The sequence below is a fragment of the Mesoplodon mirus genome (assembly GCF_964341445.2).
Source record: "Mesoplodon mirus genome assembly, contig: SUPER_14_unloc_1, whole genome shotgun sequence".
Lineage (NCBI taxonomy): Eukaryota > Metazoa > Chordata > Mammalia > Artiodactyla > Ziphiidae > Mesoplodon > Mesoplodon mirus.
Genome location: NW_028295795.1, coordinates 263,013 through 277,189, shown reverse-complemented (window position 1 = coordinate 277,189; position 14,177 = coordinate 263,013). Strand labels below are relative to the sequence as shown.

Here is a 14,177-nt window from a genome sequence, read left to right as displayed (position 1 = left end):
TATCCGTGGATGACTCGGTGGGAGACAGTGAATCACAGAATCACAGCATGTTGAAAGTGACCTAGTTCACACTCTAATGTGAAAAGAAGAAAAGTGTGCATGGGTAGAAAATGTCTGAAACTTTACACAACAAAGAGTTCATCATGTTAACTTGGAGGATTAGAATAAATCAGGAAAGGAGGAAAGAAAAACTTGAGTGTAATTCAATTTCTCTATCATTTGTGTTTCTACACTGAGACTCTGAATACACTGGAAGTGCAATTTTTTTTAATGTGGCGGGATAAAGGTTTTCAAGTTTTCCTGATCCATCCGTATTATTATCTCAGAATTGCTGGCATTTCTTGCCATCTTTGGATCTACACCCATCTGAGTCAGTGGGCCATTCTGGACGGAGGAGATAATAGAGCAGAAGTGAAGTGAGAGAAAAGGAGAGACAAGATTTTCTCTTTTCTCTTCAAAGAGGAAAGGTCTTTGGAATGGGAACAACTCACAACCAAACTTTGGGGAAAGGATGTGATGGAAAATGAGACAAACATCCTACCCCTGTAATGAGAAGGATTCCCTGGGCTGGATGGAGGGAGGTCACAGGTGGCTGGACAAGGAAACCAACTAGGCAGAAACACACACAAGTGCAGAGCAAACACCCTGAGGCCACTCAGCCTGACTCCATGCAAACATGTGTCCAGCAGACAGCCCTTCACCTGTGGCTCCCCAGCAAGACAGGTACCACGGGGGTGCCAACTCATTCTGAGTCCATTATGCCTGGCCATTCATAAACCGCTGTCTAACGTGTGAGGAATAAACTCTCAATGTGTATGAGGAAATTGGGGAAGGAGATTGAAAGGTTACTTAAACGGAAAAAAAAGAAGTTCAGGAAGGCAAGGTGGTAGAGAGACAAGAAAAAGACCTTAAAAGATAGAAAGGATTTGCCAAAGAAGAGAAAGAAAAAGAAATGATTCCGAATGGGTTAACCTGCAGCTAGGAAGTTAAGGAAGATTATGGATGGGTGAAGACTATGGAATAAAGCGAAAAAAATTTCTCAGAAGTTGCTGAGAATATGGTAAGCAGCATGATTATCAAATTATGAATTGGCTGCAATGGCATTCTAGGGGGACACTAGGAAGGTGAAGCAAATGTTCCTGAGATGACAGTAGCAGGTGGAAAGTTGTTTCAGGGGAAGATCAGTCTTGCAGAGGGTGTATCAGAGGAGGGCAAGTGTGAGCAAGCAAGGAAATACTAAGTGTATACGGTTCCTTCACTGAGTGCACCCAGCCCCGCGGTCAGCCTTGAGAACAAGCAGGACTTCAGGTACTGGAGCTACATTTCAGTCATCAAGACTTGAGAAGACACCCTTAACTCAGGTCTTCTCTTCAAACTCCATCTTTCCTTCTTGACCTTCATTTTGCCTCTTCCCTTACCCTCCAGTTGTGGACTGAGGCCACAGAGCAAGATGGGTCACTAGTGTCCTCCATCCCCTGGCGACTGTGGTTCACATCACTGGAGTACCAACGGCAATAACCAAGTAACAGACACAAGAGTGTATGAAGAAGAAGAGATTCTGATAAGGCTTTCTGTGACAGTGTGGGCCAAGTCGGCTCTATATGGCTGGTATCACGTGAATTATGAGCAGCCTTAGGGGAGAAGTCCTCAGAAGGCAGAGCCTGGCTCTCGAGAGTCTCTGCGTGCTCACAGCCCACTCCAAGACCTCAGTTACAGCTTCGGCCCCCAATATCTCTCCCTCTGCCTGCTCACAGTTTTTGAAGTCTTCTTTCCTCCACATTTCTCTTGAGAGGTGGAGGAGGAAGATGAGCTTCAGGCCAGCTCAGACTCCCCTGGGATCCCAGCAGGATGCCTATCATTAACCTCCCACCTTCTAGGAAGCTCCTAAGATCTTCACATTTGGGGCAGTTCTCATTTCAGCTGTGCTTCAAATTGCTGGCTGGAGACGGCCTGTTGGAAGGTGGCTAAAAGCAAGTAGCAATCCTTCGGGCAGCCTGGCCCTTCTCGACTGTCAGACATCTTCAGGGATATTCTAGGAAATGTTGTTTGTTGTAGAGAAGGGAGGGAAACAATCCAATTGTCCAATAATGCTTGAATGGAATATAAATGATGCTATATGCATGTGATCACATAATATGAAACAGTCAAAAATCAAAGACCTAGATCTATATGGATTCACGTGGATAAATCTTGAAAACATAATATTGATTGAAAGAAAATAAGATAAACAATGTTAGATTGTGATAACAGGTATGTAAGTGTTAAAATATTTAAATCAATTCAACATATTGCTTCTATATATAGAGATGCAAGAAAATAAACTTTATCCAAAGAACACACTATTTACATTTAATATGCTCATTTATCTAGGAGACCCAAAAGAACCCACAGATAAACTAGCAGGAACTAATAAGACGGTTCAACAAGGCACACACATACAAGATCAATAAAGTTTAAAAGTCACTCAGGCTCCTCTACACTGGCGATAACAAATTAGAAACTATAAAAGAAAATAAGAAAAAAAGAAGATCTAAAAATTGTCACAAGAGCCGTATAAATTATTTAGAGCTAAGCATACGTAGAAGGCAATATAACTAACAAACTGAGTGCGAACAGTTAAACTCCGCCCAACCCAAGGTTAGGAAAAGACTGTTGTTACTTTATGAGAACAGACCCTCTTCTTAAGGAGCAGATCAGTAAGTGAGAGTGAATCAAAGAAACACAGCATTTGAAAAGTCAGCTAGTCCAAGCCTCTTGATCGCACATACAGAAGCTGAAGCCCAGATAGGTTGAGTTACTTGCTAAAGGGCCCAATGTCCTGACTCAAGGACTAGCATTTTTCACTCAGTCGCAAGACACAATCAAATGCAGTACCTTGGAAAGAGATGGGGAAAAAATGAAGAAATCAATTATATAGTTCCTCATCTTTAAGTACAGAAATAGCCGTGACAAAATTACACGTATTGAGGGAAAATTGAAGTGCAGAGTTTAAAATGTCAATAATCCACAGGGAAACTGGAGACCATTTAAAACATTCATATTAAATCTCTCTAGAAAAGACATTAAAAGATCTCCAATCAAAATGTGAATTTTATAATAGACATGGTATGATACAATTTATAATAGATATGGTAGGAACCTTTCCCTTTCACGGGAAAGCTTCGGCTGGGAAAAAGGAATTGTTCTTGAAAATGGGGCCTGTGCTATTGCAGACACTGTGCTCAACCTAGGTCCACCGAATGCTCTGATGTCATCACTGAGGTCACAGAATTCCACTGTGAGCCTGGCAACCTTGCAAACATAACAGCCCTGGTGAGCACTAGGCACTACTGCTGGTTCACCAAGTGGTACAAGTTTTTCAGCCATTTAGGAGACTTGACTATTTTTGTTTGTATTGAATCATTTCAACGGATTGCCCAAGAGCCAAGAAGGGCCAACCTGTAGGGAAGAGGAGGAGTTGGACATCTCTTGAGGCATCTTCTAAGGGAGACTTCTAGTTGGTACGATGGAACGGCGACAAAAGAGGAAACATCTGGAAAATGAAGAGTCCCAGGAAACTGCCGAGAACGGAGGAGGTATGTGGGGGGCAACTTGTTTGGGGCACATGGGTTTCTGCCAAACTGAAGCTTCTCTAGGAAGCGGGGGACTGAGAACGTGTCACCTGTGAAGCAGGGAGCGAGAGACCTTGTCTCACTGATGCTGCCGTATCTATCCGGAGGGTCCCTGTGGTGTGAGACGGCACAGAACGGCCAGATGCCCCCTGGGAGATGGGAGGTCAGCTCCGCTGGTCTGAGGAATCTCTCCTGGGGCAGCCTGGCCTGGAGCTTTGTCGGACTCACAGCAGGCTGCATCCTGCTTGCACAGACCTAGAGGTGCAGCTTTACTCAGTCCCCGATTTCTCTCTTATGCTCTTGGATCTTTCCCTGGGGTCATGAGGTGGGGGATGTGAAGGATGCAAGGATACTGAGAGAGACCCATGAGTTGCTTGGCCTCTTTTACCAAAGTGGAAAGAGAAGCCCCATGAGTTGAAGGTCCTGTTGAAAAATATCTTGACAAGTGGAATGCACTTTGAAAGAAGATTGTTTGTCTAGGGATGGTGTCATATTGAAAGCAAGGAGGTTTTATTCTTTCAACAGGAAGAATTTCCCAAAGGAGATCAAGGGAAGGGAAGGGTTTTCCAGAGACTGAGACCGCGTGAGCGGGGGTGAGAAATGGCCTCAGGGTCCTGCGGGGAGCTCTGAGAGCCACGGGCCACGTGGTGCCTGTGTGCATTAAATGGAGGCGAGTAGCTTGCCCTGGGAGAGGGGTGGTCACCCCAGAGCTCCAGCTAGAGGCCTCTGCCCCAGATTAGAGCCCAGTAGCTCCTACCAGGCCCAGGGCCCTGGAGACTGTAGGATGGGCCCTGGGAATGGAGCTCTAGACAGCAGGCAGATTTCCAGGCAGTGGCTGGGACAGGCTGGGGAAGGCAATGACTGCCCCTGACCATTCAGAATATTTTGCTCTATGTTCCTGTGTGTGTGTGGGTGTGAGTGTGTGTGTGTATGTGTGTGTGTGTGTGTGTGGTAGTGCAGAGAAGAGCGAGATGAATGGGGTTAGAGTGCTTACCAGATATAAAGTCTGCGTGGTAAAGTTCTTGTCACCCTGCCTGGACCTGGCTGACACTCGGTGTACGTAAGAGTGTATACAGAATACTTGTTAGGGGTGTTTTATGAGACAGTAACTCATACACCCATGTACACTCTGATGCAGCAAAAATATCACACACCCCACATATAACTTCCTTAGTAAACCACACACAGCACATGGAGGTATATACACGGATCCCTCCTGTACTACATTCTCATACAACCCACCTGTATCACAATCCTCTCCTCCAACACCAAACGCTGGAGATGAGATATGTATATAGACACACACACTATATATATAGGACACACACACACACACACACTATATATATATATATATATATATATATGTATCTCCACAACTCTCGCACAAACACAGCTAACTTCAGCCATCGCTAAATACCTCTGTAAAAACCAGTCACGTGTCATACACACCACACTTGTAACACATTCTTGAGTAATGCCAGACCCGCTTTGTACAAACCACAGTAAACCACAGTCTCAGTAACCCATGTCAGGATTGCCAGAGAAAATATGGGCTATCCAGTTCAATTTGAATTCCAGATAAACAACAAGTAATTTTTCAGTATCAGTATGTCCCAAATATTGTATGGGCCATACTTACACTAAAACTAAGTAAGAACAAATACTGCATGGGAATACTTACACTAAAAAATTATTCTGGGTTTATCTGAAACTGAAATTTACCTGGGTGCCTTGTATTCTTGTTCGCTAAGTCTGGCAACCCTTATATACTTACCACCAGCTGATGTATTATATATTTATTGTAGTTTTGTTTAGTGTGTGTCTTCCCCTACTAGAATGTGCAGCGTTACCAAAGACTACAACAATGGAAGAGTGCCGGATACACAGGAGTAGCTGCTTACTGAATCTTGGTGAATGAATGAATGAACACGCACCATAAATACAAGCCACACCATGTAATGAGGAAACGTTACATGTCCCAGAATTCCTGACTTGTGAACAGAAACCATGCACACAAAGGCCACAGACACAGATAGACACATCTGCACTGTGCTCCCCATGCCCACACCACACTTACCACAGACTTAACTGATACACATCACTCACTCTTCCCACACACTCACAGTCACCACCGAGGCCTACATTACCAACTAGACAGTGAGAGAATAAGTATTGATTGGAATTAAATCCTGGAGGATCCACTGGGAACCACACTCTCAACTGTGTGTATTCACTGCACCTGACACGTGTCACACACTCAGTAAATATTTGTGGACAGACGACTGATGAACCCACCCTGAGCCTTTCATTCCTCCCTCAGGAATCTCGAAGTCACAAGAGGATCCCCCTCGGCTTGGATCCACTGTGGTGGCCCAAGGCTGCAGCCCAGGGGCAGTGGAGGTCTCCTCTGCCCCTAAATACTTCTTCTGTACTTCTACTCTGCGCAAGCTCAGCTACGCTGGTAAGGGAGCGGGGCTCCTCAGGTGAGGGGGTGCTTGGCTGTGAGGCAGGAGGCACACAGATCCCAGGGAGGCTGAGAGGAAATCCAGGGTCATCAGAGGTGATGAGGGCTCTGTGGAGGAGCCTGGGCAGGATGGCTGAGCTGTTCCGAGGGCGTGGATGCCAGCTGAGACTGGGGGGGGGGCGGTGTGAATACTGGTAGTACCATGGTGGGGAAGTCAAGGAGCAGGGTCCGGAAAGGTCTGGGCTTGAGGTGGAGGGAAGAGGGACCAGATTAAGCATCTTCAGAGGAAAATGTAGGCTTTGTCTTTGCCTTTGCTTCCAGAGAAGGACAGAGTTCTGCATCATACACCTCCAGCCTGAGAGCAGGACCATCCAGCTCAGGTCCACACAGCTCACACATACATCTGCCCTCCAGGCACAGCCCTTCTCATAGCACACATAAACCCCAAGCACCACAGCCCCATTCCACAAGTAATGCACCACCGATATTCCCAAAATCACACTCCTTGTCATACACGCATCCAGCCGCATCCCTCACATACCACAGCCCTCACCACCATACTCCACAACCCTGTATACAGACACCGCTCCAGTATCCCCCCCACGCACATGAAAAGCCCACAGATGACACCAGATACACCGCTCCATCCTACGGCCAACAGACACCAAGCTCACGACATAGCTACGTCATGCAAATGTCCCTCTCTCGTCTACCACACCTGCTCCCTCAGCTTCCGGCACGGCCCATGCATGTTATTATGGTTTTAATTTCCTTTTTCAGCAATGCGGAAATTTCGAGACACTGCCTGGCCTACAGCACCCCTAGCCCAGGTTCAGGAAGAAGGGGAGACCGCTCCCCCATCACACTGTGTCTCCTCCTCACTCTCTTCACCCTGTAAGGACTATCTGCACCCAGACAAAGAGGAAAGGGGCATGAAAATATACTACATGCAGGTACAAGTGAACAAGGGTGTCGCTGTCTCCTGGAAGACAAAGAAACCCTTGGAGTTGCCTGAAAAGCAGCTGACGATAGAAGAAGTGACCCTTCCTGAGGATGCGTGCACAGTAGGCACTTGCCCCTCTGACGTGTTCACCGAAAGCCTCCTGTCTGACAGTGAGCCCACTGGGGAGGAGAAAGAGTATGAGGAAAGGGCAGAGCCAGGCAGCCCATCAGGGTCACCTGCCATCGAGGAGAGACCCAGGGCCAAGACTCCGGACTGGATGGTGACCATGGAGACCGGCTTCAGGTGCATGGCCTGCTGCCGGGTCTTCCCCACCTTGGAGATCCTCCAGCAGCACGTGAAGGGCGGCGTCCTGCAGGGCTTCAGCTGCCGTGCCTTTCATCTCAACATGGCCCAGTGGATGGGCAATGTGGAATCCGAGAGCACACCTGAGGAGGAGGAGGAGGAGGAGGAAGAGAAGCAAGAAGAAAAGGAGAATGAGGGAGAGCAGCCCACGGGGGAAGGCCCCAGCCCAAAGAGACCCCGCAGGCAGGGTCTTTTCTCTCCTTTGAGTTCCAAACAGCAACTGAGATTCATGGGACAGAAGATCCTGGAAGACGGTGTGGCCGTCCCTTGGAAGAGGTAAGGCTTGAGGCTGGCAGTCTTCTGAGCCTATGTCACGAGGGCCCAGAGGAGTCTAAGGGAAGGGGCCGCACACATGTGCTGGTTTACCTAATGGCTCTGCAGTTGCATCAAATGGGACACACCCAGCACTAACAAAGGCATTGACCTCTGTTGACGTAAACAAGAAGGTGGAGCCTTTTCCTAGGAGTTTTCTCAGGGTCTGCACGATGGACCTCAACTCTTATAGGACGTACTGCCAGCAGCTCCTTCTCGGCAGAGAGAGCCAGGAGTGGTCTCAAGAGAGGACAGGGGCCCTTGCAGGACCAGAACTTTGAGGTCTGAGAGCCTTGGGCCTGAGCTGAGATCTCACCCTGACCACTGGACCTAGCCTTCTTTGACAAAGGGGAATATGAAAGAGAGTCACGTGGAAATGAGGTCCCCCGAGATATGGAAATGTTCCAGAACCTTCGTTGCGTGGTATTTGATCTGGAGCCAAGCTCACTGTGGTGTGTGTGGCTCTGAGCATTAAGGCAATGCTGGAGGGTAACCCTGACCAGCAGAGCTTGGAGTGCTTCTTGTCTCTTCCTGTCCTACCTCATTTGTTTTATCCCTTCCAGGGAGAAGAAAGGACCCTCGGGAGGGTAGCAGACAGAATGCCGTGGTCTGAAGGAGGATGAAGGGACCGGCACTCAGTCTAACATCATATGACAATAGAAGCGTCCTATGCAATAAAGGGCATTTTCCAAACCTTTCCTGGAGCTTTTATTTAATGACATTTTTCTATCTATGCATCTATCTGTCATCTACATCTGTATCTTTCAAGGTTTGTGAACAAGCTTTCACATAAGCACTAGAGACGTCCGCCAGCATTTTCCAGAAGAGGCCTGCAAATTGCTGGGGACTCCTCACAAATAGGGAACGGCCACAACCCCTGCCACACAGACTATGCGCGTGGCCCTCCTGACGTACTCCCACTCTCTCTCTGAATTTCCCAACGTCTGAGATGAGGGTGCTGGCTGGAGGCAATGATCACGTGCAGGCTGAATCTTCTCCAGATTCTGATTCTCTTCCTGGGCATATCGTCCTCAAGCACAGTCTCCATGTCCCTGGCCACACTGATCTCTCTCCTTCAGTCCTTCCCTCCCTCCCTCTCCTGCCTCCCAGTGCAGAGAATACTTTTTTGCATTTGAGACGACATTTATTTTTGGTTCACAGAATTCTCACCTGTTCTACTGTGGCCTCCGTTGTGAACATTCCAAAGCTGAGACTTTTCTGTTTTTCTCCCTCATTTCTGCTGAGTCTTTACCTTCCTAATGCAGTGAACTCACAGTGCCTAGCTGACTGGATGGGGAAAAAGTTCCAGGGAGCAAAGAGAAATAATAAAAAGAATATATCAGTTAATTTTTCATAGTGTTATCCAACTACATATTTTTAAAATTTTGGAATAATATTAGGAATCTTCTCTTTATAAAAAACTGAATTATCGGGCTTCCCTGGTGGAGCAGTGGTTAAGAATATGCCTGCGAATGCAGGGGACATCGGTTCGAGCCCTGTTCTGGGAAGATCCCACGTGCCACGGAGTAACTAAGCCCACGCGCCACAACTACTGAGCCTGCGCTCTAGAGCCCGTGCCACATCTACCGAGCCCACGTGACACAACTACAGAAGCCTGCGTGCCTAGAGCCCATGCTCCGCAACAAGAGAAGCCACTGCAATGAGAAGCCCGTGCACCACAGCGAAGAGGAGCCCCCGCTCACTGCAACTAGAGAACGCCCGCTAGCAGCAACAAAGACCCAATGCAGCCCCAAATAAATTAATTAATTTTAAAAAATTGAATTAGTTTCAAGGGTACAATGTATAAAAGTACAATAAAAGCCCCCCTTCATAACCCCCCAACCCTACTCTCAAGATGGAATAGATATGCTGTGATACAATTTATAGTCGTAGTACTACTCCTCCTCCCACCACATCCGAAATCCTCTGAGCCAGGTGCAGCAGCTTCCTTTCACAATGCTAGGACCCGCCACAAGACACATTATAATCCCTTTGGACATTTCAAGGAGCGGCACCAAGGGAACAGTACCGGGGAAATGCCACTGACAGCTCAGAATATCCATGGCATTTCTAGAGCCTCGGCACTGCTCTCGCTCTGGGAATGAAGATCCAAAAAGCACATCGGAGAATGTTCATAGTTGTAAACAAGCTCCACCTTTGAAACACAATCTACATAGAACCACATATACAAGCCTGCACGATGGATGAAGCCAAGGTCTCCTCCATGATTTCCCTTCTGACCACCTTATTGTCTCCTCAACCATAAAAGGTGAACTTGAAACTCAGGACCTTGCCTTGTCACCAGAAACATCCAAGCTTGGATCAGTCTTTCTAAGACCAGATACTTGCTCTCTGAACTATTAGAGACTTGTCACATACACACAGGTAGAACAGGATTATTTCTATCTACCTGGGGACATGGAGTCTTTCACATTGCTCCTGTTAAAACTCTCACAACAGCAAAACTTTACCTACAAAGGGTTCAAGCTATGACACTCCCAATTTCCACAAACCTCCTCAGCTCTTGTGAGTCACATGCAGCCAATTCCAGGAATTGGAAACATGGTTGTGAGGATGAAACTGACTTTGGGGCTCCCCTTGGATATGGTCTTCCAGACTTACCAAAAGGCCATTAAGAGGAAGGTTTACCCCACCTCAGGGAAACCCGAGGCAGTACTTGCAGTCAAGGGCTGGCCATGGCTTCTGAGCTACATCCTAAAAGAATTTCATACTGTACCTGGATCTGCTGAAGCCATTTCTGACTGTCCGAGAGCCAGCATGTACCGCTCCTCAACTGCCTCCATTGTGGATCATCAGTAGGGCTGTCAGATTTAGTACATAAAAATACAGGATACCCAGTTAAACTTGAACTTCACATGAATAATAAGTCATTATTTTTAGTATAAGTAGATCCTATGAAATATTTGGGGCATACTTATCTTCAAAATGTACTCGTTGTTTTTCAAACATTCATATTTAACTAAACAGCCTATATTTTATCTGTCAACCCTACTCAGCAGAAATGATGGAGGCTCATAGAGATCCAGGAGACGCCTCAGCGCCTCCTCAGCTTTTATTTCTACGTCCTGGACAGCGAGCACGAACCTTCCACTCCGTCATTGGCTAGAATGGAGGATATTCTCTGTTTTAGAGCTTTTTCTACTTGTCATTGTTATTATCTTCCTTATTTTAAAGAGATGTTTATTTTTTCCCAAACTTAATAGCTCATCCAAAAGTATTTCAAAGTTCATTAGACAAGGGAAAAACAACATGGTTCTGAAAAGTGAAGGAAACCGCCTGGTGTTTAGTAAAGAAGTAGTAGGGAGATTGAAAAAGCCAAACTTAATAAGCAGATCTCTCCAAGGGTATTTTCAGAGCTTGATACCCTCCCACACCCTGAAAATATTATTACATCAAGAATGTAGAACTGCTAACCAAATGTAAGGCTCCCATATGATTCTATCAAACTGAGGATGCTTCTTTACTAAGCAGTGAGCACACTTGCTGCCCCAGGGACCTTGGCAGTTGCAACGTAGGGCTCTTTCCTTTGGGATGGAAACAGCAAGTTTTCCTGTGGTCTACACGCTGGCCCCCAAAATACTACACTCCCAATACTTGTCAACTTTAAGTATTTTCCTACATATCTCCATTTTTCTGTTACTATTTGGACTACATCCTAGACTTGATGCTACATAAATTGCATTCAAGAAGCTATTTTTAAAAGTTGGTAGGAAACCTTAAATCTATGGCTTGCAGTCCCTGGCTTACTTTCATCCAGGTGCATAAGGGTTTTCAAAAGTAGTCAGGTTAGTTACCCCGTATCACAGCCCCACGCTTGTGTCACAGATATAAAAATGGAACATGATATTTAAGGTTTTAGTTGCCAAATCATCAAGCCTCCCAGACAGAGGCAACAGAGCAAAATGATTACAGAGGCATGGATTTTGATTTGCTCCAGTGTCTTGGGCAAGTCACTTGGCCTCTGTATTTATTTGTACTTATCTGCACTTATCTGTCACTTGGGGGTCATAATTGTACCTGGTCCATGGGTACGCTGTACAAATGATCTGTAAAGTAGTTACAAGAAACCGACACAGAGTAAGCACTCCACAGACATTGGCTATTAGCTATTGGAAATAGTTCTCCGTGAAACAGATGACTTTATCCGTGGATGACTCGGTGGGAGACAGTGAATCACAGAATCACAGCATGTTGAAAGTGACCTAGTTCACACTCTTATGTGAAAAAAAGAAAAGTGTGCATGGGTAGAAAATGTCTGAAACTTTACCTAACAAATAGTTCATCATGTTAGCATTGAGGATTAGAATAAATCAGGAAAGGAGGAAAGAAAAACTTGAGTGTAATTCAATTTCTCTATCATTTGTGTTTCTACACTGAGACTCTGAATACACTGGAAGTGCAATTTTTTTTAATGTGGCGGGATAAAGGTTTTCAAGTTTTCCTGATCCATCCATATTATTATCTCAGAATTGCTGGCAGTTCTTGCCATCTTCGGATCTACACCCATGTGTGTCAGTGGGCCATTCTGGACGGAGGAGATAATAGAGCAGAAGTGAAGTGAGAGGAAAGGAGAGAAAAGATTTTCTCTTTTCTCTTCAAAGAGGAAAGGTCTTTGGAATGGGAACAACTCACAACCAAACTTTGGGGAAAGGATGTGATGGAAAATGAGACAAACATCCTACCCCTGTGATGAGAAGGATTCCCTGGGCTGGATGTAGGGAGGTCACAGGTGGCTGGACAAGAAAACCAACTAGGGAGAAACACACACAAGTGCAGGGCAAACACCCTGAGGCCACTCAGCCTGACTCCATGCAAACATGTGTCCAGCAGCCAGCCCTTCACCTGTGGCTCCCCAGCAAGACAGGTACCTCGGGGGTACCAACTCATTCTCAGTCCATTATGCCTGGCCATTCATAAACCGCTGTCTAACGTGTGAGGAATAAACTCTCAATGTTTATGAGGAAACTGGGGAAGAAGATTGAAAGGTTACTTAAACGGAAAAAAAAGAAATTCAGGAAGGCAGGATGGTAGAGAGACAAGAAAAAGACCTTAAAAGATAGAAAGGATTTGCCAAAGAAGAGAAAGAAAAAGAAATGATTCCGAATGGGTTAACCTGCAGCTAGGAAGTTAAGAAAGATTATTGATGGGTGAAGACTATGGAATAAAGCGAATAAAATTTATCCAAAATTAGTGAGAATATGGTAAGCAGCATGATTATCAAATTATGAATTGGCTGCAATGGCATTCTAGGGGGACACTAGGAAGGGGAAGCAAATGTTCCTGAGATGACAGTAGCAGGCGGAAAGTTGTTTCAGGGGAAGATCAGTCTTGCAGAGGGTGTATCAGAGGAGGGCAAGTGTGAGCAAGCAAGGAAATACTAAGTGTATACGGTTCCTTCACTGAGTGCACCCAGCCACGTGGTCAGCCTTGAGAACAAGCAGGACTTCAGGTACTGGTGCTACATTTCAGTCATCAAGACTTGAGAAGACACCCTTAACTCAGGTCTTCTCTTCAAACTCCATCTTTCCTTCTTAACCTTCATTTGGCCTCTTCCCTTACCCACAAACTGTGGACTGAGGCCACAGAGCAAGATGGGTCACTAGTGTCCTCCATCCCCTGGCGACTGTGGTTCACATCAGTGGAGTACCAAAGGCAATAACCAAGTAACAGACACAAGAGTGTATGAAGAAGAAGAGATTCTGATAAGGCTTTCTGTGACAGTGTGGGCCAAGTCGGCTCTATATGGCTGGTATCACGTGAATTATGAGCAGCCTTAGGGGAGAAGTCCTCAGAAGGCAGAGCCTGGCTCTCGAGAGGCTCTGCGTGCTCACAGCCCACTCCAAGACCTCAGTTACAGCTTCGGCCCCCAATATCCCTCCCTCTGCCTGCTCACAGTTTTTGAAGTCTTCTTTCCTCCACATTTCTCTTGAGAGGTGGAGGAGGAAGATGAGCTTCAGGCCAGCTCAGACTCCCCTGGGATCCCAGCAGGATGCCTATCATTAACCTCCCACCTTCTAGGAAGCTCCTAAGATCTTCACATTTGGGGCAGTTCTCATTTCAGCTGTGCTTCAAATTGCTGGCTGGAGACGGCCTGTTGGAAGGTGGCTAAAAGCAAGTAGCAATCCTTCGGGCATCCTGGTCCTTCTCGACTGTCAGACATCTTCAGGGATATTCTAGGAAATGTTGTTTATTCTAGAGAAGGGAGGGAAACAATCCAATTGTCCAATAATGCTTGAATGGAATATAAATGATGCTATATGCATGTGATCACATAATATCAAACAGTCAAAAATCGAAGACCTAGATCTATATGGATTCACGTGGATAAATCTTGAAAACATAATATTGATTGAAAGAAAATAAGATAAAGAATGTTAAATTGTGATAACAGGTATGTAAGTGTTAAAATATTTAAATCAATTCAACCTATTGCTTCTATATATAGAGATGCAAGAAAATA

General features: G+C 45.8%; 1 protein-coding gene across 1 annotated transcript in view; it reads left to right on the top strand.

Moving 5' to 3' along the window:
* The window catches only part of LOC309816122 (protein FAM170A-like), a gene marked incomplete at both ends in the record, with an annotated part of 226,584 nt that extends 213,950 nt beyond the window's left edge, over window positions 1–12,634 (top strand). The window contains 2 exons of the mRNA XM_082646790.1: window positions 7,437–7,567; window positions 12,574–12,634. Coding sequence (XP_082502916.1) covers window positions 7,437–7,567; window positions 12,574–12,634 — 192 coding nt within the window. The remainder of the gene's footprint in view (window positions 1–7,436; window positions 7,568–12,573) is intronic.
* Window positions 12,635–14,177: the final 1,543 nt, after the last annotated feature.